Source organism: Sceloporus occidentalis, unplaced genomic scaffold (assembly GCF_023333645.1).
Source record: "Sceloporus occidentalis isolate IW3139 unplaced genomic scaffold, rSceOcc1.0.p SCAF_4, whole genome shotgun sequence".
NCBI lineage: Eukaryota > Metazoa > Chordata > Lepidosauria > Squamata > Phrynosomatidae > Sceloporus > Sceloporus occidentalis.
The window spans coordinates 138,903,924-138,929,653 of record NW_028316984.1 but is presented as its reverse complement, the minus strand read 5'-3'; the positions used below and the strand labels follow the sequence as shown (position 1 = coordinate 138,929,653).

The 25,730-nt window shown below is 40.7% G+C and overlaps 1 protein-coding gene across 8 annotated transcripts; it reads right to left on the bottom strand.

Moving 5' to 3' along the window:
• Nucleotides 1–7,356: 7,356 nt before the first annotated feature.
• Nucleotides 7,357–24,225, bottom strand: EXD2 (exonuclease 3'-5' domain containing 2). 8 transcript variants are annotated; one of them, XM_089521746.1, is made up of 10 exons: nt 24,143–24,225; nt 21,088–21,497; nt 19,134–19,492; nt 18,402–18,661; nt 17,006–17,132; nt 14,598–14,920; nt 13,467–13,573; nt 12,772–12,907; nt 9,777–10,133; nt 7,357–9,136 (listed from the first exon to the last, which is right to left on the bottom strand). In XM_089521746.1, exons 3-10 carry the CDS (start codon nt 19,461–19,463, stop codon nt 8,920–8,922), a joined length of 1,857 nt encoding a protein of 618 aa, XP_089377872.1. In that variant the 5' UTR covers nt 19,464–19,492; nt 21,088–21,497; nt 24,143–24,225; the 3' UTR covers nt 7,357–8,919. The 8 variants fall into 8 exon arrangements, with proteins under 8 accessions (XP_089377872.1, XP_089377877.1, XP_089377874.1 ...); XM_089521751.1 differs by having other exon boundaries at nt 21,376–21,497; XM_089521748.1 differs by lacking the exon at nt 24,143–24,225 and adding an exon at nt 22,916–22,953.
• Between the last annotated feature and the right edge of the window lie 1,505 nt (nt 24,226–25,730).

Genomic DNA, 25,730 nt, shown 5'->3' with positions numbered 1-25,730 from the left:
TTAAATGTGGATTTTTTTAAAAAAAAGGTTAATGTGGAAACAGGACAAGATGTAGTTATCAGTGAATACATATCAAACCCAGATCATTTTACTAATTCCCATTTCTGGCTTTAAAAACCACTCAAAAGAGTCCATGGGAAGGACACAGAATGTGATGGGATTGCAGGTGAGGAAATATCTGTGACCAACTACCCCTCACCAAAACACAACTTGAATTCAACACCAAGAAAGAATAGTAAAGTAACTGAGATGCATCATTTTTGGAGTGAAGATTTATTTGGAAATGGACAATGGACAAGCATGTTGAGATACCTAAACTATATCAATGGTAAACAGATACAGACAATAGCACATGTTTTAAAATCCTTAATGTGTATAAATGTGAATTGGACTTCACAGTTCCCATGTCAGGTTGATTAAGATTTCTACAGCTATTTCTCCCTCCTCCCCTGTCCTGCAAGATCATTTATTGCAGTTCACTTTGTGGAGAGCTCATCAGATGCTATCAAGTGACTATCACAGCCTCTGAATTGAGAGTCTGTACAAATCTGGCATGCTTCAAATATCAGGTGTGCTAAGTTTATCTTGTACACAATCGACATGCTAGACCACTGATAAGGTCCATTGCTTTCCTTCTGCTTCAACAGCAGCCTCAGTATTAGCAGTGCTAGGCTCATGCTCTCCTTCCATTCTCATTTAGTGAACAGTTAGTGAACAGTTAAGAAATTCCTGCTGTAGAGAAATTAGATTATTCCCAACGTAAGTCATAATTGTTGTATGCAAGATGACTAGCATGTCATTCTACATTCATTCCTTGTAGAATACCTAAGCAGAGTGGCCACTTTAGTGGTATCACCAAAAAGATGTGTTCTGCTAGCATATATGTATAGATACAAATACAAAAATAAATGCTATGCATTTAAATTTGGATATGGAACCACATTCCTGGCCAGATGACATCAGGGAATATGACTATGCACCAGTGTCACTGATGTGACGACACCGCCTATTGCAATGTTTCCCAAACTTTGGTCCTCCAGATGTTTTGGACTTCCACCACTCAGAAGCCCCAGCCATCTTGGCCAATACTCTGGACTTCTGGAAGCTGAAGTCTAACACATCTGGAGGACAAAAGTTTGGGAACTACTGCCCTAATGTTACAGCACCACCTGGAGTTTGCAATTAGCACTGCATCAGAGTCCTGACTGCTCCTCACCTGCCTTCTCTGGTTGGAATGGAAGCTGAGAGCAGACCAAAGCTTCGCACACACTCAGACTGGACCAATGGATTGAGGAACGTTTGCCATCCTGACCTTTCTCCCATGAGTCTCCTAGTAAGAATTAATCACTAACTTCAGGGATGCTCCTGCAGCTGGCACTTAGGGAGAATACAGAGCAGGCAAAAATCCTCACTGTTATCTCTTATCTAAAATCAGCTATAACATAGAAGACCTTTCAAATACTGCAGACCTTCCCACTTGGGAGGGTGACCAGTGCAGATGAATCCTCATTGATGTGTTAAGTTTAAGTTCTTATGGGTTTTTATACTTAAACTGCACTTTGACTGGACAGGGATTCAAATAACATGTGCTTTCAAATAGAGGGCTGTTCTCATAAAATAGGAAACATGGCTACCTCATGACATATAAAATGTTGCTAAGAACTTGGCAGTCTAAGCAGAGAAGTGCAGTAAGTATAGGAAAAGAGTGAGGGAAAAGGCTGTTCCGTTGTTTCTTTTCTCAGCAGTCACAGATATTGCATTTACCAGAATTATTGTCAATAAAGTGATACCTATTTATTATTTAGTTTCAATAATTTGCTATGAATTATGCTAACAAATTGCCTTTGCCTCTTCCCTGTATCTGCAATAAAATTTCAACCTAAACATCTTATAAGTATCAATTTTTGTAAGTTTAGGTCTAGGTGTTAAGTATAGGCTGCATCACTTCCAAATATAAGTTAGGATTCACAGGACTGAAAGCTCTCCTATTAAAAATTATATCTCACTTTTTCCTCAGGACTGGAACTCAGGGCCCTTGCGAACAGTATTAAAAACAAATACAACTGAAACCACAGGAAGTTTAAATACTAAAATAAAGTTAAATAGATCATATTAAAACAAATAGGTCTTATTAAAGTCACATTGGAAATGATTTTAAAAACACATCAGAAAAAAAGAACAGAACAGTCCATTAAAAGACACTTTCTCAGCACAATCACTTTCCTGCTTCAGTAAAGGACAGGATGCATACCTGTAACTAGTTCTTCAAATGGTCATCTATGAACTCACACAAGTGGGTTATCCTGCACAGTGCATCTTTTACAATCTCATAGATTCCTACATCATAGAGCATTACTTAAGCTTTTTTGGTGGTAACCTCACTCACCTCCAGCTCGCCTATATAGGGGCCTTCCTGCTGAAACTGCCGGTTCCATGGATGCCAATGCAGCAATCCAAAGGGCAAGTAGGACACAATGGGGGAGGGGGGGAGATGGGTAGAATTGTGTGAGTTAACAGATGGTCACATGAAGAATTAGTTACAGGTATGCAACCTGTCCTCCTTCTTTGTGGTTTCTGTGACTCAGACAGATGGGAGACTAGCAAGCTACAAAAGGAGAAAGCAGGAGTGTCACTGCAAAGAAATCAGAAGTTTACTATACATCAAATCAATGTAACACATCAAATGTGAGCATGGCACTCCCTACTCATACAAGGCAATATCAAAGCACAAGTTTTGGAATACAGAATTGTCCTGAAATGTCAACAATACTATCAAAATATGGAAGAACAAAGTACAGATCTCTTGAAAGCAGTGTCAGCTTGAGACCCTGAGTCCACTCTGTAATGAGTTATAAAAGTCATTGGCTGTGACAAAGTAGCCACTCAGCAAACGCAAATGCCCTCGAGCAGTATGCTAGTTAAGAAGCCAGAAGATGCAGCAACAGCCCTTGTGGAATGGGCTCAAATTTGAGCCAGAGGGCCTTTCCAAGCCAGTTTGTAAGCAAGACAGACAGCCGACACTACCCATTTTGAGAGGCAATGCAACAAAACAAGCAGACCTTTCTTTGCTGAAGGCTGAAGCCCTCCACATGTCTGGAATGAAGAAGTGGGATTGCATGAGAATGTTCTGGTTGACATGGAAAGCAGACACCACCTTAGGCAAGAAGATTTTATCAGGTCTCAAGACAGCTAGACTGGGATGGACTGAGAGCACAGAATTCACCAGCCTGTCTGGCAGTCACAATTACAATCAGGAAGGCAGTCTTCCAAGAAAGCAAACAGAGATTGTATGCAACCATAGGCTCACAAAGTTGGGTCAAGATGAGCTCCAAGCTCCACAGTGGTGTTAGAGGATGGAGAACAGAACCTGGATGGAAGTGTTTGGGATGGAAGCTGAGAGCAAGCAGACCAAAGGACCTTATCCTTTGAATGTGAATTAAGAGAGATTTCTCTCAGTTCTGGAGGTTGCCTAAGAAGGCAACCACCAAAAAACATTCCGAGCGACGAGTCCATGATATGGGGGCAAGACTCAATGGTGAGTATGAAGGAACTTGTAATCCTGTGAATAGTGACTATAAAATACAGGCGAGCTTCCATATCAAAAATATAATAAATAATAATAATAAAAGCTTTATTTTTAGCCCACCTTTCCTGGGATCAAGGCGGGTCACAACAGTTGAAGAATCCATGAAGCCTGACCTCAAATGTCAAATGTCTACACCCATGATGGCCATGATGCCTATAAGAACAATGTCCATGGTACCAACAGCACCAAGATGAGGGTGACCAGACATCCTCCTTTTTCTAGACATGTCCTACATTTCAGCCTTCTGTCCAGGAAGAATTCCAAAATTTCCTTCATTGTGAGCATGACTAAAAGGCATGAATTTATATTTAAATGCATGTTTTTAGCTTTTATTTTGTAAGTCCCTCCAATTTTCTTGAATAGCCTACATTTTGCAGTACAGTATCTTCTCTTCCTTTGCGGTTAGGACATTTGGTCACCCTGGTTGAGACCAATGAAATCTCCTAGAGGGATACCTCAAGCTCGTGGATTAGTCAGAATCAGTAGAAGAAGCAGAGTAAGATCTGGACCAAGACCAAAGTGACTGTTGACATGATGGAGAGGGTAGAGCTCTAGCATAAATAATAATAATAATAATAATAATAATAATTATTATTATTATTATTATTATTATTATTATTATTGCAACAGGCATGCCCAAATTGGGAGGCTGAAAAGGAAGAAGTGAATCTGACAATAGGGGAAGACTCCAGAATCTTGTCCTCACATGCATTCTCTGTCCGTGGTTTATGTACAACTGAAACAACTTCTATTCAGTTTGAGGAACGTTATGGGGTCTCCAATACCTGAAGAGGTAGATTCCTATGAGAAATGATCTTGTGACCTCAAGCGCACCAGCGACTGATCAATTAGGAGAGGATAGTCCATGCAAAGGAACAACCTTGGCAGCAACCTAGGAGGAGGTCTTGGAGGAAAAGCCAAAATAATGGTGAGAATCTTTATCCTTTGTGAACATCTAGAAAGCAATGCCATAATCACAAAAGGTCAACATGGGTTTCAGAGAAAGAAGTCATGCCAGACAAACCTGATCTCTTTTTTCGATAAAATTACCAGCTTGGTAGATGAAGGGAATGCTGTGGATATAGTATATCTTGATTTCAGTAAGGCCTTTGACAAAGTTCCTCATGGCATTCTTGCAAACAAGCTTGTAAAATGTGGGCTAGACAAGGCAACTGTTACATGGATTTATAATTGGTTGACTGACCGAAACCAAAGGGTGCTCAACAATGGCTCCTTTTTATCCTGGAGAGAAGTGACCAGTGGGGTCCCACAGGGCTCTGTCCTGGGCCCAGTGCTATTCAACATCTTTATCAATTGCTTGGAGGACAAAATTGGGGGCATACTTATCAAATTTGCACATGACACCCAACTAGGGGGAGTAGCTAATACTCCTGAGGACAGGATCAAACTTCAGGATGACCTTAATAGCTTAGAAAGCTGGGCCAAAGCTAACAAAATGAATTTCAACATGGAGAAATGTAAGGTACTGCACTTAGGGTGGAAAAATGAAATGCACAGATATAGGATGGGCGACACCTGGCTGAATGAAACTACATGTGAAAGGGATCTGGGAGTCCAAGTAGACCACAAGTTGAACATGAGTCAACAGCTAAAGGCCAATGCAATTTTAGGCTGCATCAATAAAAGTATAGTGTCTAGATCAAGGGAAGTAATAGTGCCACTATGTTCTGCTCTGGTCAGACCCCACCTGGAATATTGCATCCAGTTCTGGGCACCACAGTTTTAAAAGGATGTGGAGAAACTGGAGCATGTCCAAAGGAGAGCGACTAAAATGGTGAAGGGTCTGAACACCATGCCCTACGAGGACCACCTTAAGGAGCTGGGGATGTTTAGCCTGGATAAGAGAAGGTTAAGGGGTGATATGATAGCCCTGTTTAACTATTTAAAGGGATGTCATATTGAGGAGGGAGCAAGCTTGTTTTCTGCTGCTCCAGTGACAAGGACCCGGAACAATGGATGCAAGCTACAGCAAAAGAGATTCCACCTCAACATTAGAAACAACTTCCTGACAGTAAGGGCTGTCCGACAGTGGAACACACTCCCTCGGAGTGTCGTGGAATCTCCCTCTTTGGAGGTCTTTAAACAGAGGCTGGATGGCCATCTGTCAGGGATGCATTGATTTGGATTTCCTGCATGGCAGGGGGTTGGACTGGATGGCCCTTGCAGTCTCTTCCAACTCTATTATTCTGTGATTCTATGATTCTTCTTTTTGTGCTTATGCTGTTGAACTACCAAATCCATTTCTATTTTTCAGGGATCACCCAGACATGAGGGTATGAACAAACCACCTGACATTCGGATGTGGACCAAGCAGTCATCAACAAGATGGAGAGTGGCTCTGCCAGCAAATGCTTCAGTGCAATATGAATGGAGAAACCAGAGGCTGGGACCAATGCCAAGATGGTCTTAGAAGGTACCTCCGGTGATTCCATACTGTCCAATTTTGAAGACTGAGAAGATGGCTTGTTCATATATGAGTGCTTGCAAATGCAACTCTCTGTTCTGTTTTGCCTGAGGTGTAAAGGTTGAACAGTGGACACAGGAGGCAACCACATGAGCTTTGCCAAGGCAGAGAAGACACTTCACGTGTCCATCATTTTCTGGGATCTTAGCACCACAGGAGATGCATTTATTGAAGGATGCCAGATGAAGAAATAGCCTGAAGAGTGAGCATGGCCTCAAATGCCAGCACCCTGACAACTGCCAAAGAACCAAGTATATTCCCCATATCGAACAGGTCAAAGAAGACTGATGAACACTCATGAAACCAATCTGAAGAATGCTGTTTGTATCACTGTGACTGCAGTGGCGAGCAAAAGGGAGCTGACAATTTTGACGGGAAAGTTCCTGTATAGGGGTGCTGGAGGTGGGCAGGGCTATTGTCAAAATACTCATGTAACGCTCCAGAAGGTTCCGAAAGATGAATTCTGCAGGGGCAGGATAACCCATTTGTGTGAGCCAGAGACCACAAAGAAGAGATATTTTCATGCCTGAGGCAGACAGCCCAGTATCCCTTGAAATAGAGTTCAACAACCTGGGAGCACCCTCCAGAAAGCCCCTCCCTCATGTCCTTAGTAGGTGTGCCTCTGAGGGTTGTAGGACCAAGAGAATGGCTTCTCATACAGAAAGTAACACATCTATGGAAAGGATGTAGGTCTAGCCTTCTTCCTGACATGCTAGAGGAAGTGAACCCATGTGTAAACAATCTTCTATCATGTTGACCCCTGCCTCCAATCTGAAACAATTCAGACCTACACAGATTATATCACTCCAGTGAGCCCTTGTCAACAATATCTCCCATGAAGATATGAAAGGGCATATGTCAGCAGCTACAAGACAGTGATACTTTTGTTGGGCCAACCAAAATGCACACTATTATATATGATGCAAGCTTTCAAAACTCCATTGGCTTCTTCATCAGGCAAAGGTGTTAAAATGATACAAGAGGAAGAAAAAAATGACGATATTCGTCACAGCCCTGCATTTGGTCAAGATATTGCAGTTGTTGTCCTCAGTTCAGATGTTATAGAAGAGTATTCATGCAGGTGGGCTGCACCTTCTTCTGGCCAGGTAACAAACTTTAAATTCCATTAAAGTAAAGTTTTCCAGTAAAGTTTGTTTCCTGGCCTAAATCTCTGTGCACTCACATGGCTAGGAGGAGTGGCCTACATGCATGAAGACCCTTCCATAATATCTGACATCTGACTAACATCGTCAATTTTTTTCCCACTTGTATCATTTTTAACACCTTTGTCAAATGAAGAAGCCAGTAGAGCTTCAAAAGCTTGCCAAATGTGTATTATGCATTTTGGTTGGCCCAATAAAGGTATCTCTGTCTTGTGGATTTTGAATGATACTTTACTTTGCTATATGGCCAACACAACTATCCCTGGATATGTCAGGAGCTGTCATCCCAAAGCAGCAAAATATTTATTTTATAATATTTTTATAAAAGACCAACAGCTACAGTGCAAAGCAAAGGAGTTTCCTCTATCAATTACTTATTCAAGGCTGGAACTTTGAATAAAGTTTGGTGGCAGCACAAATTTCTATCACCTTTTGAGAAGGATAATCTCTAAGGAAGACAAAAACCTTAGGCTTTTAATCCTCATGACACATGGTGTGAGGGGAAAGTAAATATGTACTAATTGGTTCAACTCACTCTGCCATGGCCCCACTGCCTTCCCACACTGGAAGGCGAGTCTATCTGTTTGCTCTAACTCTTCATGAAATTTAGAACCTTTAACTACCAGGGTTTAAAATTGCATTGGAAGCCCACATACAAAAGCCAGAATTTTGTTTTAGTGCTGCACTAGCAGTTGCAATTTTGCCAAGGTGCCGCAGTTGTGGCAAGTGAAAGCAGATAAAATCTGCTGGCTCTGAGATGTCACTGTTTCCATGGCCTTAGTTCCTGTATGGTCAGAGTGTCCATGGCCATCTCCCTCTGCTGCCCCTGCCTCACTAAGATTCCAGCCAAACAGCAAGAGCCTTATTATAGATACTTGCATCCCCCCTCCAAAAAAGGGGAGAGGGGTAGGTGAATGGAATATGATGGGAGTTGGTGGACCTAGCAAACATATGCTTGCTCTCCCATCATTGTATAAGGTCTAGAAAAGCTTATGTCAGCTACGATGGTTTCTGAATGAGGTAAAAGTGGTAAATATTTTTTCTGTAGTGATGAGACCAATTAACAAAAAGCAGCAAATATTCATGTACCTCATCCTCTCAATAATGGTGCTCATGGTGCTCTTAAAACAGCCTTGGTGGCTTGGCACAGAAATGGCTTTCAAATGGATTGAAAAATAGCTGAGACATCCCTTCCCCAGTCCCACATCATCTGTCTGGACAGTGTCTGACCTTAGTTGGAAGGAATCTGTAGTGCTCGTCTCTGAATGTTGAACTCAACATCACCAAATCCACCACATCCCATGGTACTGCTGTACTCTGTTGTATTCATATTCTCCCAAGAAAAGCAGAGGACTATGGTGCCTTGAACCAGAAGGGACATGCCTGTTACATGGCAACAATATTCTTTCCCCATTCTTGCTCCGAACAATAGAATTCACAGAACCAGAAGCAAGACAATATCTATTCAAGTTATAATTAAAAGTTCATTTAAAAGATAAAACATTTCAACCCTACAAGAGTATTGCTAATTAATATTGATATCAGGTTCCAAAGCAACAGGGTTTCTTGAGCTGGATTTTGCCCACCCAAAATGGGAGTCCAAAGAAGAAGTACATTCCTCAGTTATCTTTTCCATGTTCATCACCCTGTCAGTCTAATCATTAATCATCTGGAAGGGCAAATCTTCAGCAGAGTTCAACCTGGAAATCCTCCCCATACTTTCGGATCAACTTATCATGATTGTGATCAACAGACCACTGCTCTGGAAGATATCTGGGCTGCATAACATCCAAGAAGTGTTGGCGCCAACGCCTCTCCAGCTGCATGAGGGAGCACAGGCCCCCTCTGGCGAAACGGTGTACAACTTTCAGGCCATGTGGCATATAGCTCTCATTAAAAATCCTGAAAAGGTATAAACAAAACCTGAATTCAGATAAGCACGGGACCTCCTGGAATACCAAACCACAAAAAGGACCATTAGGTTTTTGGCCTCCTATCCACAAACACATTCAAATTACCTAAGGCATAATTCTGGAGTTTTGATTGTACTAAAAACTGGCACTGATGACACTGTCAAAAGCCAGGAAGAGTGGAATTCTGTAACAGGGCAAAAGAAAGCTTTGCTAGCAAAATTACAAGCTTCCTTAAAAGGACAGAATTCCTTGGTGGAAGCTATAAGAGTTAAGTCAACTTGAAGCCAAATAAAATAATTCCTATAGCAAATTCTGTTTTCCAAGTGCATAGACAAAATAGCACAGTTTGTGCATCAGAGAAAGCAATCAGCAGGCTTAGGGAAACAGAAAGGTTGGAACAAACATCAAAAGAAATTTCTAGAAGAGGAAAGCCTCAAACAACCAAATGCAAGCTGAGAATATTCAACATGCATAGATTTCTGCTGGCCCTTTTGGACGAAGGAAGAGGGATATAATAGTGCTTTGGAAAAAGGTACCACTGGCTAGCCAGAGCCCTGAACAGAAGTACTCAACACTACAATATTTTGAGGCAAGAAACACACAGAAATGGGAATCTACCGGGGACGTACCTGGTTTCCAGCCCAGCTGCTTCCTGCAGTATTTCTGGGGAAACAGTTGCAGAACCAAAGTAATCCCTGATCACCTGTAACAATTCCTCTTTCCTGGCACTAGGCAGACTGTCCGCATTCAAAAGCGCCCTGGCAGCAGAACGGACCTGCCTGCGGATGGGATCTTCAAGGAGGCGGACCCCTTCTTCACAACCAATGGGGGCACCAAACTCCTCCGCTAGCTGCTGCTTGAGATGGTTATCATAGTAATTGGAGACAGCATGACAGGCGGTACAAAGGAGGAGCACATCATGGGAACTGTGGTCTTTCATCTGGAGTGGGAAGTGCTTCCGATATTCATGAGGCACTATGTTCTTTCTGTTGAAGAAATCACAGTAGTTGGGAATAAATTAACTGGAAGCCCTTATAAGCTTGCAGCAACTCATTGGAAAGTTGGTGTCCGCCATTCACTTAGGTTGCAATACTATATCCACTTTACTTGGAAGTAAGCCCCACTGACTTAATTCCATGTCACTTGGTACAGCCAAGGTAGGGAGCCTTTGGCCCCCAAGATTCTTTAGACTTCTGGCTTCTGGGGTGAAATGGAGGAGTGTTGTGGGATCCTTGAAAGCTTTGCTAAGGAATCATGTGCTAAACATGGCACTGGCTGGTTTTAAAATTTTTACACTGGCTGAACCTGTTTCCCTGGCAGAAAAGGTCTGAAACCTATTCCTAGCTGGATGACATTAGCCATTGTCACCTTGCTGCAGACGGAACAGAGGAGACTGGGAACAACCATCACCTCCTTGCCACGTTTTAACCACTGAAAGGGCTTGAAATACTGTGCATTCAATTTTCTACTTTTAAATGACTGTCAGCTTTGTGATTTTTTTAAGGAATTTGCCAGTGAATAGAGTTAAACAATTTCCAGCATTGAAACTGCTGTTTGTGGAACCATTAATAAAACACCTATCAGCTTAAGTTATATGGAATAAAACACTTTCCAAAAAGACTTTAAAAACAGATTTTTTTTAAAAAAATCCAATTACTGAAAAGTGTTAAGAAGAGAGAAGGAAATAAACAGTCCCCAAACTGTGCTCTTTACAGTATTTTGGACTTCAGCTTCAAGAATCCCAGACTACTGGCCAACATGGCTGAGAATTCTGAGAACTGAAGTCCAAAAACTCTTAAAGAGTACATATGGGGGGCCACTGGGCTAAAGAATAAGGCCTAAATATTACATTAACACTGGCAGAAAAGTTGGTGTTCAAGAACTGAAAGAGTTGTTGTTGTTGTTATGCTTAGTTAATTTCTAGTAGTGTGAGAAGTTTTTATTCACGTTTTCTGTAGCCTACTACAGTGTAGAGAGAGAAGGAAATCAAAGGAAGAGCTTTGTTTCTGGTTGAGGCATACAGTGCCTGAAGGGTACCATAGATGACTGAAAGAAAAAGCAACATCTAGTGGTCACAGTGAAATCACATAAGGACTTTTTAAAATTTGATAATTGTCAAATCGCTCCTAAAGACTGTATCGTCTACCACATCCAAGGGGGGACAATCTACATCTGCTAAAGGGCAAAATGACCATCTCTTCAACATTCAAATAAAGTAAATGGAACAAATCAATTTTTTTTTACAAGAAATACATCAGATGGCTGTCCAACTAAGACAGGAGATGGCCCAGATGGCTATGGATTTAAGGGGGGAATGAACAAAGAACTCCAAGAAGAGCTGAAAGTAACTCTAAAGGTAGAATTTTAAAAAAAAAGAAACTTTACATCAGATTTCTACTGAAAGGCAGCAAATAAACACAGAACTGACATCTTTAACTGAAACCATGACTATCAACAGGGACAAAGATCTGGATGCAATGTCTTTTCTGGAGGATAAAGAAAAAGAGGAACTGAAGAACAACAGAATGAAAATACCCATGACAGGGCAGTTGATGCCCTGTCTGAGATGTTGGGAAGACACAGAGAAGTGCAATGGGAAGTAAAGAAAGTCCATAGAATAGATGCATGGTTTGCAAGACAAAGAAAGGTGCCTAGAGATGTCATAGTATATTTGTGAGATGGCAGGTGGTGGAGGAAACACTACAAGAGCATTACTTGAATAAGAGGCAGAAACTCATACAACTTTTTAAAAATATGCCAGCCAGAATTCTGAAGAGAATGGAACCTCCATAGATACGAAGGGCCAATGTATGTGTGCTTTATATTAGTGGATTATTTGTGTTTGAATAAAAATAGTTGGGGTTTTTAAAGCTTTAGATTTCAACTGTCAGAAGCCCAACCCAGCATGGCCAACAGTAAGGGACTGTGAAAGCTGTAGTCTAAAACATTGGGGTGGGGAGAAAGATTCTCCTCCCACAATGTAAAGAATTGTGCTGATTGTATTACTGTAGCAAGATTCAGCTCAACCTTTAAACTATGTTCAGGATAAGCACTTTTGATGGCTACTCTGCAACTGTATACCCTCCTCCTCTGGAAGAGTTTGAAAAATACCGTAGTTATTCAAAGCCTTAACCTTTGTAACTCATTTTTAGAAGTAATCCATCCATTCTAATACCCATCTGTATTTTCAGAAGTTGCCTCTATTAAAAAGCATTGGATAATCCTTGTTGCTATAGGATCCAATGCCACTTTTAACTTTTCAGTAAATTAAGCACAACAGAAACTCTGGCTTAGCTTTGCCACTAGAATTTTGCTCTAACTAACCTCCCCTGTTCTATAATGGATTGAAGACATTGCCTGCTCTGGCTGTGGTTTTCCTCTGACAACTAAAGAAAGATCTTTACAAAGACATTTCAGCAATGTGAACAGACTTTGATCAATGCTGCTAGTGAAATTAACCCCTCCCCACTCCTCTCATTCTACCAACAGGTGTGACTCCCCTTTTTTGAGTTTCGGTAATTATTGTTTTATTTTTGAATTTAAGTTAACTTGACTTTTACTGAAGACAAGAAGGAAGGAGAGTTTTGCTGTATGAGACAGGAGAATCCTCATGGGACAACTCACCGAATGTAAGATTCTGTTTTTCCACACACAACACACAGGTTCTGTTTGACTGTCAAGTAATAATCCACTTTTGATTCAGGACGTCCAGAAGGTTCAAACTGCAACCTCACAATAAATGGGTCCATGCTCACCAGCTCTGGCAGGGAGAGAGAGCAAGCAAGCTTTTAACATATAGTTTCTTCTAATATTCTCTAGATCAGGAATGGGGAATGTTCAAGGATTATAGATGCTGCTAGACTTCCAGAACTCCTAACCACTGTTTATGCTAGCTAGAGCGAATGAAGCAGATCTAGCTCCCCCCTGCTCCTCCAGATACCAGCATTAAGTACTTATACCATGTCAGTTGGTCCTCATTAGGCCCATGGTCTAGGTTTGGCTATCATTCATCCAGATGGTGACTGAAATATATCTGAAGACAATAAAATAGTCTGAAGGATCCAGAAATCATGTGGACAGAATCCGGTTATAAAGCTGAAGAGGGTATACTATGATAAGATTTATATAAGTAATTTGATGAAGCTCAGATTTAATGGCCTACAGGTGCATCTCAAATGTTACATCTAAATAGTTATACCAATATGCATTAAGCAATTGAAGCCCTTTTTCATAACTAAAGGTTTTAACTGTCATAAACCAGCACAATTACCAACCTTAGCAATTCTTGTTTACTCTTTTTTTTAAAAAAGCTCACAAACCTCCAATGCCCTTATCAAGGTACCACTGGGCTTTCTTGCGATCGCATGTGCACAGAGGCTGTCCATCTGGGGCATGCAAGAAACAGTTGTCATATAAGGGAGACTTCCTGTGAAAACAAATGCAAGGAACAGTAATTTCCCTTGTGAAAATCAAACACTTCCTCTTACTACTTGCAAATACACCTGTAAAAAAACTAAATGATACAGACATCATCTTCAGTTTGTACACTTGGTAGCAACTCAATAATTTCAATAAAACCTGAGAATGAGGCCCCAATCCCACACATACTTACTAGTAAGTTAGGTCCCAGTGAACTTTCTTAATATAAGGTAGCCAAAATGTGGCCCTCCAACAAATACAGCACAACTGCTAGGAGGACAAAATTCCTTTTGGCAGTTGATCAGATGTGGAATGCAGGGACCATTCGCTTGACTGAAATAAGTGCTGTAAGGTTTTCCCATGCATACTGCCATTTCCATAAGTGGTTCTTCAATCAGACAGCCATCATAAAAGATACACTTTCCTAGCAAGCCTAGCTGTGATCAGTTTTTGATTCCCCTCTTCCAACTACAACATCCACTGGTGGCCATTCCTTCTGTTCATGAAATTTAGTTTTACTGTGCCTACATCTGTTTATTTTCATCTTCCTTCTGTGTTCCTCCCCCCTTTTTGTATGAATCAAAAGTCAGTCATTCCTACATAAACCTCTTTTTATTTGTGTGTTTGTTTGTTTGTTTGTTTGTTTATGCATGCATGCATTCATTCTTACAGCCTTTATTTGCATTTTCAGCACTTTAACAACAGCAGACTGAGTGATTCTAGCTACTGCCTGGTTCATGAAAATATGAAAGAATGGCTGATAATCACGAACTGGAAAACTAATCTCACCCCTCATTATTTAAATGGATGTATCACAGCACAGAAGGCCATCTCACTGTATTCATTAATGCACCTTGGCTAAGGAGACAGCAAGAGTATCTCATACTTCACTCTTGTCTTCACTTTCTCCCCAGTGGAATGCAGCATAACAGGCAAAGTGTGGCTACAGAAGTCTGACCAGGAGAAAACCTTGTTTCTTGGTCCATTGTAGTTTATTTTTTTAAAGACGATACAAAGGTACAGCCAATTACCTAGCCGAATATCCTACTCCCAGGGGCTTTCGTTTGTGCTTCCGAGGGTCCTTTGTTTGTTGGTTGACTGGGGACTGTACATTAGTTTGTGATTTGGGAGTCTTTCGTTTTTGCTCTGAGTCTCCTCTGTTTTCATCCTCTCCAAGGCTACCACTGTTTCTTCCTTTGAAGGGTACATCCACCAAGCCCTGACACTTCTTCAGGGCCTTTTCCCAATGAGGACCAGCATACTCACTGCTTACTGCAGGAAGGAGGCAGGACAATCCCAGTAGATAGAGAAACAGAGCTACTGATACCTGGGCATCCCTGGCAGCATAAGCAATCTGGAGAAGAAAAGCAAGAACTCTGTGTTATATTATGCATCCAGAGTTCTGATATTTGAGAGGAATCAAAATGAATACCCCAAAAGATTGAGAAAATGAATGAGTTAATAAGATAAGGAAATGAAGCATTTTTTGTTCTTAGAATCTGTCACAAATAGAAGGCCCTTTTCCTTTATATGCCTCTGTTTGCAATACCATTTCAAACTTCTATTTTTGTTTGAAATCTCAAAGCGCCTTCTGTGAACTGCTTTGTACCCAGTGCATATGACATATATTCAATCACTAATAATATACCTACATATTTCTGTCACATGTATTCTTAATGTTAACCTACAAATTGTCCAATCATGCACATATAATGAGTAAACAAACATAAATTAAATGCTAAGACACCAGGAGGTAACTATTATTATTTTGATGTTTGACCAAAATGATGGAACTGGAACTTAGGCCTTTTAATGTAAGTTTCCATTTGCAACTGTCCAATATTAAAAGGAAGAATGGCTAGAAAATAAAGTAGACTGAGGGACGATCTGTTTGAAAGGCAGGATACTGTGAGAAAACTTTTGCATGTTTATGTAATTTTTTTACCATTGTAAGTTAGTTGATTTTATTTTTTTAATTGTTATTGTAACATTTTAAAATTGTTTTATTCTGAGCTGCCTTGGGTATATTTCTGGGAGAAAGATGGCATAGAAATGAAATGAGATGAATAAATAAAATATGCCATTTCCAACTTATGGCAAATCCAAGGCTTTCTGAAGCTGAGAGTATGTGACCTGCCAAGTTCACCCAGTGGGTTTCTGTGGCTGAACAGGGAATGGAACCCTGATCTCCAGAGTCACAGCCTAATGTTCAAACCACTAGACTACACTAGCTCTTTTTTTAAAAAAAGTAAGAGCTATACAGTGATCTTGCTTTTATTATTATATTTCATTAATAAGCAGCAAAGGTTGAGACACATGCCTGAAGAAATGTCATTTGGATACAAAGAAAATTATTATGCCCATTCCAAATGGGATTTTTCCAACTATCTGGTCCCTATGCCATCTGCTTCTCATCAAAAAACAGAGCAACTTTATGAAAGAACAGAAACCAAAAGCTTTGACAAAAGGTTATGAAGCAGGGCTGGGACTCACACAGCCTTCCAAATATTGTTGGACTGCAGCTCTCGGAATCCCTGGCCAGCAGACCCAGTGCTGAGGAATTGTAGTCTAACAACATCTGAAGTGCCACACAATTTCCCCTGATATACAGAGTGATCACAAGACAGCTTCTGACTAGATTTGGGGACCATCACCTCTTTGCCCAAAGCCACTGAGTCAGAGCGCCGAATCTTCCCCCACTGATAGCAGCCCATCCATTCTGCAGTTGCTAGCAAGAGTGAAGTGGGAATATACTCTGTGTGTATGAGTGTTTCTTCCTCTTTGCTGTACCAAGAATGCTTTGCTGATGTGAAACTGCTGGCAAATTAGAATTTGCTTCATTTGCTATTACCTTTAATAAGCGTTACCTCAATGGTGTTTCAACTGGAAATCTGTGTATATGTATATTGCCTCACTCCACCCTTTAAAGGATCCCAGTCCAGCCTGGGATTAACATTTAACTTTTGTAAACAGCCTTGGATCCCAATATTGGGAGGAGGGGCCAGGACATTAATTAATTGGTGACAAAACTACATATCAAGAAGTGCAAAAAAGCAATGCTCCATGAAATTATAGAAAGACTGACTTCGAGGACTGTTTGCAAACAGCCACAACTGTTCCTGGCCTTATTTATATCCTCCAGTATAGCAGTTTCTCTTTATACTAATTTCTCAATTTTACACCTTCACATTTTAAGACTGCAGATCTCAAGCTGATAAAGAATAGCCAAAAACATACTGAAAGGGGCTTCAGTCCCATCTTATGCTCAAATGATATGCAGTTCTTGAAAAGATGCGATACCCAAAGATTTAGTTCTCCTCCCCTGAAATCAGTTTTAATGAGAATTTCAACAGCTGCAGTGAATGAGCAAATAACTACTGAGAGCTGCTTTAGCTACATGATAATACCAAAGTGGCAGAAAAAGAAAAAACAAACAGACCTGTTCTTGAGTCAGTTCTTCTACCTCCCAATTGCTGCAGCAGAGATGAAATGACTTGTCAAGTGAATAGTTGAGGATCCTCTCAGCAAGAGATTTGAGGCTGAGTCCATTTTGGGGAAGGGCCTTTCTTTAGGTTTTTCAGATGGAGGGGCAGGAAGGAGAAGAATGAATTATTTTCATCTAGTCAAACAAAAATTGCTTTTGAAGAGAATTATGTTTATATTTTCATCTGAATCATTTACAAAAGTGCCATCTATGCACTGACCTTCCTTAGACAAGACTAACAGCTCACTGATTAATCTGGGTGCTGGAGATCTACATTCCCACTATTAATTCCTTCTTGAAGTTATCAAAATTGTAATTTTTAAGTTAAAACAGCAAAAGCTGCATGTGCAACAATATTATAAACACATGCTTTTTAAAGGTGTTTAGCTATAGGGGGATGTTATCATTGCCCCCTAATAAGTATTCTGACCCCAATGAAATTTCCCTTCAATTACCAAATGCCTAGCACTGCAGTAACTTAGAATTTCAGTTGAGCATTTAGAAATAATACAGTATTTAGTTATTCAAAGAAAAGGGGCAAAGTTACCAAGAGAACACTAACACAGCAAATCAAAGAGTCTAGGTGTGAACGATTTTCAACCTCTTACTCTCCGCAATGTTAGAATTTTAGACAATGAAGAAAAATTTCATTTGAGGGGACAGCAATGCCCTCGTTTGACACACACACTCCAGTAGCATTTTGTCTGTTGTTATTAACTGCCCTTGAGTCGACTTCAACTCATGATAACCCCAAGAGTGAGACACCTCCAAGCCCTCTGTCCTCAACTACTCTGTTCAGGCCCTGCAGACTCAGGGCCATGGTTTACTTGATTGAATATCCCTGCATTTAAATTATTAGTGAAAGAAAGATTTCCTACTGCATTTAATGTCAATCTAAAGCAGGTATGGGCAACTGCAGAGGTGCATGGCGCCACGCCTGCCATAATTTTAGCCCAACTGTAAGCCACATTCAACCTTGTTTACAAAACAAAGTGAGCAGAAAGTCAGGTTTTGCATGAATGTTATTATGAGCCTTTAAAACTTGCTAGAAGTGTTTATGCTCCCTGGAAGCAGGCAAGATGATGATGATGATGATGATGATGATGATGATGATGATGATGATGATGATGATGATGATGATTCAGTGACAAGGCTTTCTGTGGTGATCACAGAAAAGCCTCTTGCAGACCATATGTGGACTATGGACCACATAATTGCTACCCGCTTTAGCAAAAGAAAAAAGAAAAAAGCTTGCTCACATCCTTCTGAGTTACCCAACTTTTTAAAAAAATTAGAAACACAAGTGTATCTGACAACCCAGGTAAAACAAACATCATATCAAGGTACACACCTTTGTCTCATAGCTAGATACCGAAGGTCCACAGTTCCTTTGACTACTACACCATAGTCATGTAGTAACTTGCAGGCATCTTCCCAACACCCTACACCAACTTTTAGGATGCTTCCACTTGCCAGAATGTCAACTAACATCTTTGGAAGAACCTGCCCATCAACAGTTAGACGGGTCAAACGAAGAAGAATACAAAGACCATTGGCAGCAGCTAGTTGCAAGAGAGAAACAGGTTTGGCCTTCTTTCCATTTGCCGACACCTACAAAAAATGATTTATTTTGGATTGAATTATATCCCACAGGAATGGAAGAAAAGCAGTATCAGGGTGGGAGGACATAGCAATCTATAGCAAACCTACTAGGGATACTGTTAGGCTCATTAGCCCTTTCCATCACAGCCAGTGGTAAGAAATTATGTTAGTTCATCAATATTTGGAGTGCAGCAACATCTGTAACTGTGTCTGGGAGCTGGACTCTACAATCTGGACACCTTTTCCATAACTGCAGAACTCACGGGCCTGGCTATACAGCTTGCACAATCTCAGGATCACTCTAATCTTCAGACAGAGATATCATAGATCAGCTAAGTTCAGCAGGTAATTTATACCTCACGTTCCTGTGCTGACTTCTCAACCAGATTTCAAGGTCTAACAGCAACAAAACATAGGCTGAAGCTTGCATTCATGGTAAGATGCTAGGGAAACAGGCATTTCTCAAGTCTTTAAGACTTACCCACTCACAATCAATTCCAAGAACTGGACAGTGTTCAAGCTCTTTTTCCAGTAAAGGTTCCACTTCTTTCCATTTCTCTGCCTCAGAAACTATCACCACTTCTGCTTTGAGAATCTTCTGAACCCAGGGAGTTGTAGGAAAGGGTATGGATGAAAGAAAATTGTCTTCTGAGAGGTCTTCCTTTTCTTGTTCCTTAAGAGTTTCTCTTTGATTAAGCACAACACAGGTCTTGTTTTTCCGACGTTGGAAGACTTTCCAAAAAACCAGCCCTCCTGCTGCAATGCCTAACAGGGCTGCTGTTGTAAGAGCAACTGTTGTTTGTCTGGGCATTTTTCTACTTCCTCGCACAATTTCACCTACTGAAAAATGGCATTATATAATCATCTTGTAACTTGACAATAAAATTAAAATAGAACAATTAATATTAAGGGTAAAATGAAAGAAATACAACTGATATCAACATTTTGGAAAAATATGTAAAAAAAATTAAAATATTTAAAAATCAGGGTGGGTTGTCAGAGCTCTTACAATTATAGTCCTACATCGAATTACCTCTGAGAAAGCTTCCTTAAACACATCGGAACCTCCTTACTGGGCATATACATGTAGGACTGTGTGGTAAATTATACTGCCTCAGTCAAATGTGCAACAGAGAAATGCATGTGCTGAGAAACTGGTTGCAAATTCAATATATAATCAGAGGTGTGTGTGTGTGTGTGTGTGTGTGTGTGTGTGTGTGTGTGTGTTGTTTGCCTTTAAGTCATTTCCAACTTATGGTGACCCTAAGGCAAACCTATCATAGAGTTTTCTTGGCAGGTTTCTTCAGAGGGGATTTGCCATTGCCATCCTCTGAGGCTGAGAGTGTGTGACTTGCTAAAGATTATCCAGTGGGTTTTCATGGCCAAGCGAGGATTGTGCCAGGAACACTACCTATTTATCCTTCTGTTTGACAGAAACCATCTGCCAGTCCTCTGGCCTTACAAGAGCTGCATCTGCACTGCAGAAATAACACAATTTGGCATCACTTTAGCTGCCATATCTAAATGCTATGGAATTCTGGGATTTGCATTTTTCTGTGATATTCTGTGATATCTGTCAGAAAGCTCTCTAGTGCCACAACTACAAATCCCAGAATTGCATAGCATTGAGCCATGGCAGTTAAAGTGTTATCAAACTGCATTATTTCTGTAGTGCAGCTGCAGCCAAGGTCTCACAGGTTAAAACAGATGATGGCAACCATAACCTGTGGTTGACAGTTCAGTTTCTGTTAAAAGGGAAGAGTGGAGACTCCAAAAAGAAAGTTTGCTTCTGCCTTCCCCTGAAAATCAGCAGCGTAAATGGAAGTATCTTAGCTGATGAATTAAAAATAAACATTTTAAATCCCAAACACAGCCCTGCTTACACTCAGGAGCTGGAAGCTTCCAGGACCATAACAGAATTTTGAGAGCAGAGAGATAAGAAAATTTTATGCCAAAAAAGGTTTCCCCTTTCCCGATCAATGAGCAGATTTCATGTCTGTCCTGGGGAGAAACAGGTGTCTGTAAAAGAATTGGACAAATTATCCACAGTCTCCCAAAAGGAAATCAGGCAACAACTAAGTTCAGGATACTGCATATTTAAAGCTAGCAACTCTGGATTTCGTTAACACCTGGATGGGAAACTGACCACAGGCTAACTTCTACTCTCTTTTTTTGTTATTATTTAACAATACTACTCACTGGGTGACCTTGGCCATGTCACAGGGGAAGACAATGTCAAAACTCTGCTGAACAAATCTTGCCAAGAAAACTCCAAGATAGGTTCACTTTAGGGTTGCCATGACTTGAAGATGCACAACACACAAATAAACCAATTATTTTAACTTCAAAGCTTTGGTTATATTTTATATATCACTTTTGTTTTAATTTTTTTTATTCCAAGTTAATAATGTTCAAAAAATTCAACTGTTACTTACTTGAAGCATTATTATCAAGTATATCACAGGTTTAGATGGATGAATGATCATGCCTGACTTCATTGAACATGGCACATATTACTTTAGAGAGAATACGTTCTTTCTCTGCTGTTCCTCTTTTTTCACTGCTTCCCAAACATATAGGTATGTCATATGTAACTTGCTTGACCGGTGCAGCAACTACCTCAAGCTTCACTGGCCAGGGAGCATTTCAGACAAAAGGGACTGCTGGCATTTTGTTCAGGAGCCAAATAGAATTTGGTTGAACTGATTGGATTTTTGCACTACCTCCATTGCTTCAATTCCTGGACTCTGACATCAATTTGAACTGACAAGATCCTCAGCACTGGGTTCTCTGCCTGCTGCTTTCTTAAACCTTGGCTCCTGAATGGCAACAAACTCAGCTCCTCCTGTCGTGAGAACAAAATGAAGAATGCTATGTGCCAAGAAAGAGCAGCAAGAACTCCTCTGCAAGGGAGGGAGCCCCAGAGAGAGAAATTAGCAGTATTTGGGAAAGGGACTTTTTCTGGAGTACAACTTTCAGAATGGCCTGAGCAGTGTTCTATGCTACCTGGGGGATTTTGGGAGCTATAGTTCAAAAAAGTAATTTTTCCAATCTCTAGCCATGAGGCCGCAGTTGAGATAGGGGACAACTCGACCACCAAGGACTCCAAAATTGTCTTTGACATGGGATGGGGGCTCAACATTGAGTCAGGTCATTGTTAATTTTCACTCCTTATAGGAATGTGGTGTGTTGTTTTTTTTTACAAAACAATGAAAACAAAAGATATTGCATTAAACTGATCACCTTCATAACATCACCATCATGCAACTACAACTGATAATAATTTGAGTACCATGGAAGCAGTAACAAATCAATGCTCATTATCTGAGCGATAATTCCTGAGAGGGCTCAACTACCTAGGTGTCTTGGTGGTCCAATTTTGCCTGATCTTTCAAGGCAGTCCAGTTCCTCAGTCTAGTCTGGCCGGGGGGAGAAGGCTTGAGCCCCCCACCTCCTTGTCCCAGGCTCCAGCCAATCAGCATTGTAAAGGTATGCATTTGTGGAATAGTCAGCTATTTCCAATGCAGTCTGTTCCTTGTGATTTTGAGCCAGCCTTCTCTTGGCTACCATCTTACATGACTTGAAGGCACATAACAACAATGCTACACTACACGGAAGGGAACAAATTCAAAGGGAAAAACAAACAGCAAACATCAACAATTAATAAATCCAAATACCCCGAGGTCTTAGCCTAAGCATGATGATAACAAAGGGTCCTTGTAGGGCAGACGTCCAAGCATTTGCTTCATCCACCAAGGAGCCCTTGGTGACACAGTAGTTAAATGCCTGCACTACAGCCACTCACTCACAAACCAGCAAAAGGCTGAAGCTCCTTCCGAGGTTGTTAAAATGAGTACCCAGATTGTTGGGGGCAATTAGCTTACACTTTGTAAACTGCTTAGAGAGTGCTTAAGTGCACTAATAAGCGGTATAGAAACGTACTTGCTATTGCTTGTTATTCATCTGAGGGTACTCAAACTGCGCTGCTTAGAAAACATTACTCCAGTGCTTAGCATGCTGCACAGGTGCACCTTGTGGTGAAGAGGCCCTGTCTGCAAATAAGATAAAAGCCAGACATTCAGAAATGTATCTTCTTTTCAAGTCCTTTAGCTATTTGATATTTATATGTTAGCTTTCCTCAAAGTGTGGTTGTCAGACTGTGGCAGACAGATTACCTGTGCTACCTTGAACTCCCTCAGGAGAAGCAATATATAAATATTATAAATATTTTTAAACACTGCCTCAGTCCCAGTCTGTATCTACCTCCAATGAGTAAAGAAGCAATCACAATTCGTTTTGATCTTCTTAGCAACAGATTAGGACCAAGCTACTTTGTTTACGTTTGTGAATCTCTATTCACTCTGGGCAGTTTTCTTCCCATGCGTTCGTTCTGTTTTCCTTGCAAGCTCATTTCCTCAGTTTAATCAAGTATGAAATATGCAAACAGAAGAATATATTCTTGCATCTGCTTTTCAGCCTTAGCATTAGAGAGTGCTATATCTCTCAGTAAGTCAGTGTTAAATAACAGTTTCTCCTGCAAACATAGCCAGATACATAGAACTAATATAAATAATGATAGAGACAAGTTTATCTCATGGGGGATGAATTGAACTGGAAGCAACAAGGAAACCAATAGTGTAGTTAGGGGAATGTTTCCCACTATTATTTAGTATGCAAAAGGATCCTTTGAGGCTAACTGAAAGAAGGAAGCTGGTAACATCAGCTTTCATAGACTTGAGCCTACTTCCTCAGATGCATGTTATTTATATTGTCTATATTATATTATGGGAGCCAGCGTGGTGTTGTGCTTTTTGAGCGTTGGGCTACTACTCTGGAGACCAGGTCCAAATCCCTACTCAGCTATGAATTGGTGGCCTTGGGCACATTCTCTCAGCCTCTGAGGAAGGACATGGCAAACCTTCTCATATGAACTAAATGTATTTAATATATATAAGTATAAAATATATATAGAACATATATGTATATGTGTGTGTATATATATTATAGTCTATGATATATATATATATATATATATATATAATTTATACAACATATATGTGTGTGTAATATAATTTGTTATTGTGTATCTTAAGTAATTTCTGACATATATGTGTGTGTATGTATAATAGATATAATATATATAACATATAGATACATACATACAATTTATGTCGTTGTGTATCTTCAAGTAATTTCTGACATACACACACACACACACACTTATATATTGCGTATGTATGTTATACTATTATGTTACGTAATGCTCTTTATCTTAGAGATAAGAGGAAGCTCCTTACTTCTTGGAAGGGAGTCGGTTTCAGAGGGGAAGCCCTTCAGCCCTTCTTCTTGTTATATATCATGTATCTATCTCCCTGCCCTCAGCCCAGGGCCAGACTACTGTGTCTGGGAACAAGGAGCACCGTCAAGCTCCAAACACTATCCTCAATGCAATATCAAGACATCTTGTTTTAAAAAGGCCGAAGACATCACCTATCCATCCATCCCGGACTTTCTCCGTTGAAGGATCCACAGCCACCAAATCACCAAATCGCCTCTGCCAAAGAGTCCGGACACAAAACAGGGCGGAACTCCTTCTCCGCAGCCCCGGCGCTGCTGCCGGGCCTTCCGGTTTGTGGGCCTGCCATCCATGTCCAGAAGGAAGAAGGTACGCTTCCCTTCTGCTCTTCCGAGGAGGCGGGTCTGCTGCTGCAGCAGGGCGCCGCCATGTTGTACGGCAGCCCCGCTTTACCTCAGCCTCTCTGGCCCTGGCTGCTGCTAACCCCTGGTTCAAACAGCCAAGCCCGCAAAGTTTCAGACATTAAAACAAAGGGCAGGAAAGGACGAGAGCTCTCTGTGTGTGTGTGTGTGTGTGTGTGTGTGTGTGTCTATATATATATATATATATATATATATAATTTATTTATTTTATACTCCGCCTTCCTCCCCGAAGGGACCCAAGGCAACTTACAGATAAAATCATAACAATTATTATAAAATATAACAATTAAAATGACTATATATATATATAGAGAGAGAGAGAGAGAGATGTGTGTGTGTGTGATATAATTTATATTGCTGTGTACCTTAAGTATTTTCTGACATACGTATGTGTGTCTGTATATATGTATATGGAATATATATATATGATACATAGATAGATTGATTGATAACACTTCCTAGAATTTCATAGCTTGGAGCCATGACAGTTAAACTGGGGTCAAACCGGATTATTTCTGCAGTGTGGATGCAGCCTTAGCCCTGCCCAAAATGGAGGACATTTTGGGATTCCTCCTGGATAGGAAGTTGAAATGGAGGACAGGTCCTGGGGGGGAAAAGGAGGATGTCTGGTCACCCTATGGTCCAAAACACACTGGAGAAATAATCCAGTTTGAGACCGATTTAACTGCCTTGGCTCAATGCTAAGGAATTCTGGGAAATGTAGTTTTGTGAGACATTTAACCTCAGGGAGCTCTAGTACCACAATAAACTACAATTCCTAGGATTCCCAAACACTGGCACCCAACAACAACAACAACAGCAGGGGAAATGGTCACACACGGGGAAGCAGGCAGGCAGGGCACCAAGCAACACCGTTGCATAACGGACAAATAGCAGTGGATAGAAGGACTAACAAGGAAGAAGAGGCGGCAGCTGGTGGAGCCTGTGCCAAAATTTAGGGTGAATGTTGTTGTTGCTGCTTGGCCCTGGGTTAAGCCAAACTGGGAACAAAGTGCCAGGGCAGCTTAATGGCTGGCAGGCAAGGCCTCTTGTATCCTTCTGTATGCACAAGAACATCCAAAATCCATGAATATCATGCATACCATCTGAACTGAGGACAACAACCACAGCATCTTTACTAAGTGCAGGCCTATGACTAACATTATCATTTTTGGGGTTCTGTATGACTTTTAACACCTTTGCTGGTGAAGAAGCCAGTGGAACTTCGAAAATAAAAGTGAATTAGTTAACTTATGCCTGGAGTCTTCTTCAGTGAGTACTGGAATAGTTGGTGGTTTTGATCCTAAAGGTACCCCACTCTCACAAGCCAGGCTAATTTCCCCCAACTTATTAAAGATAG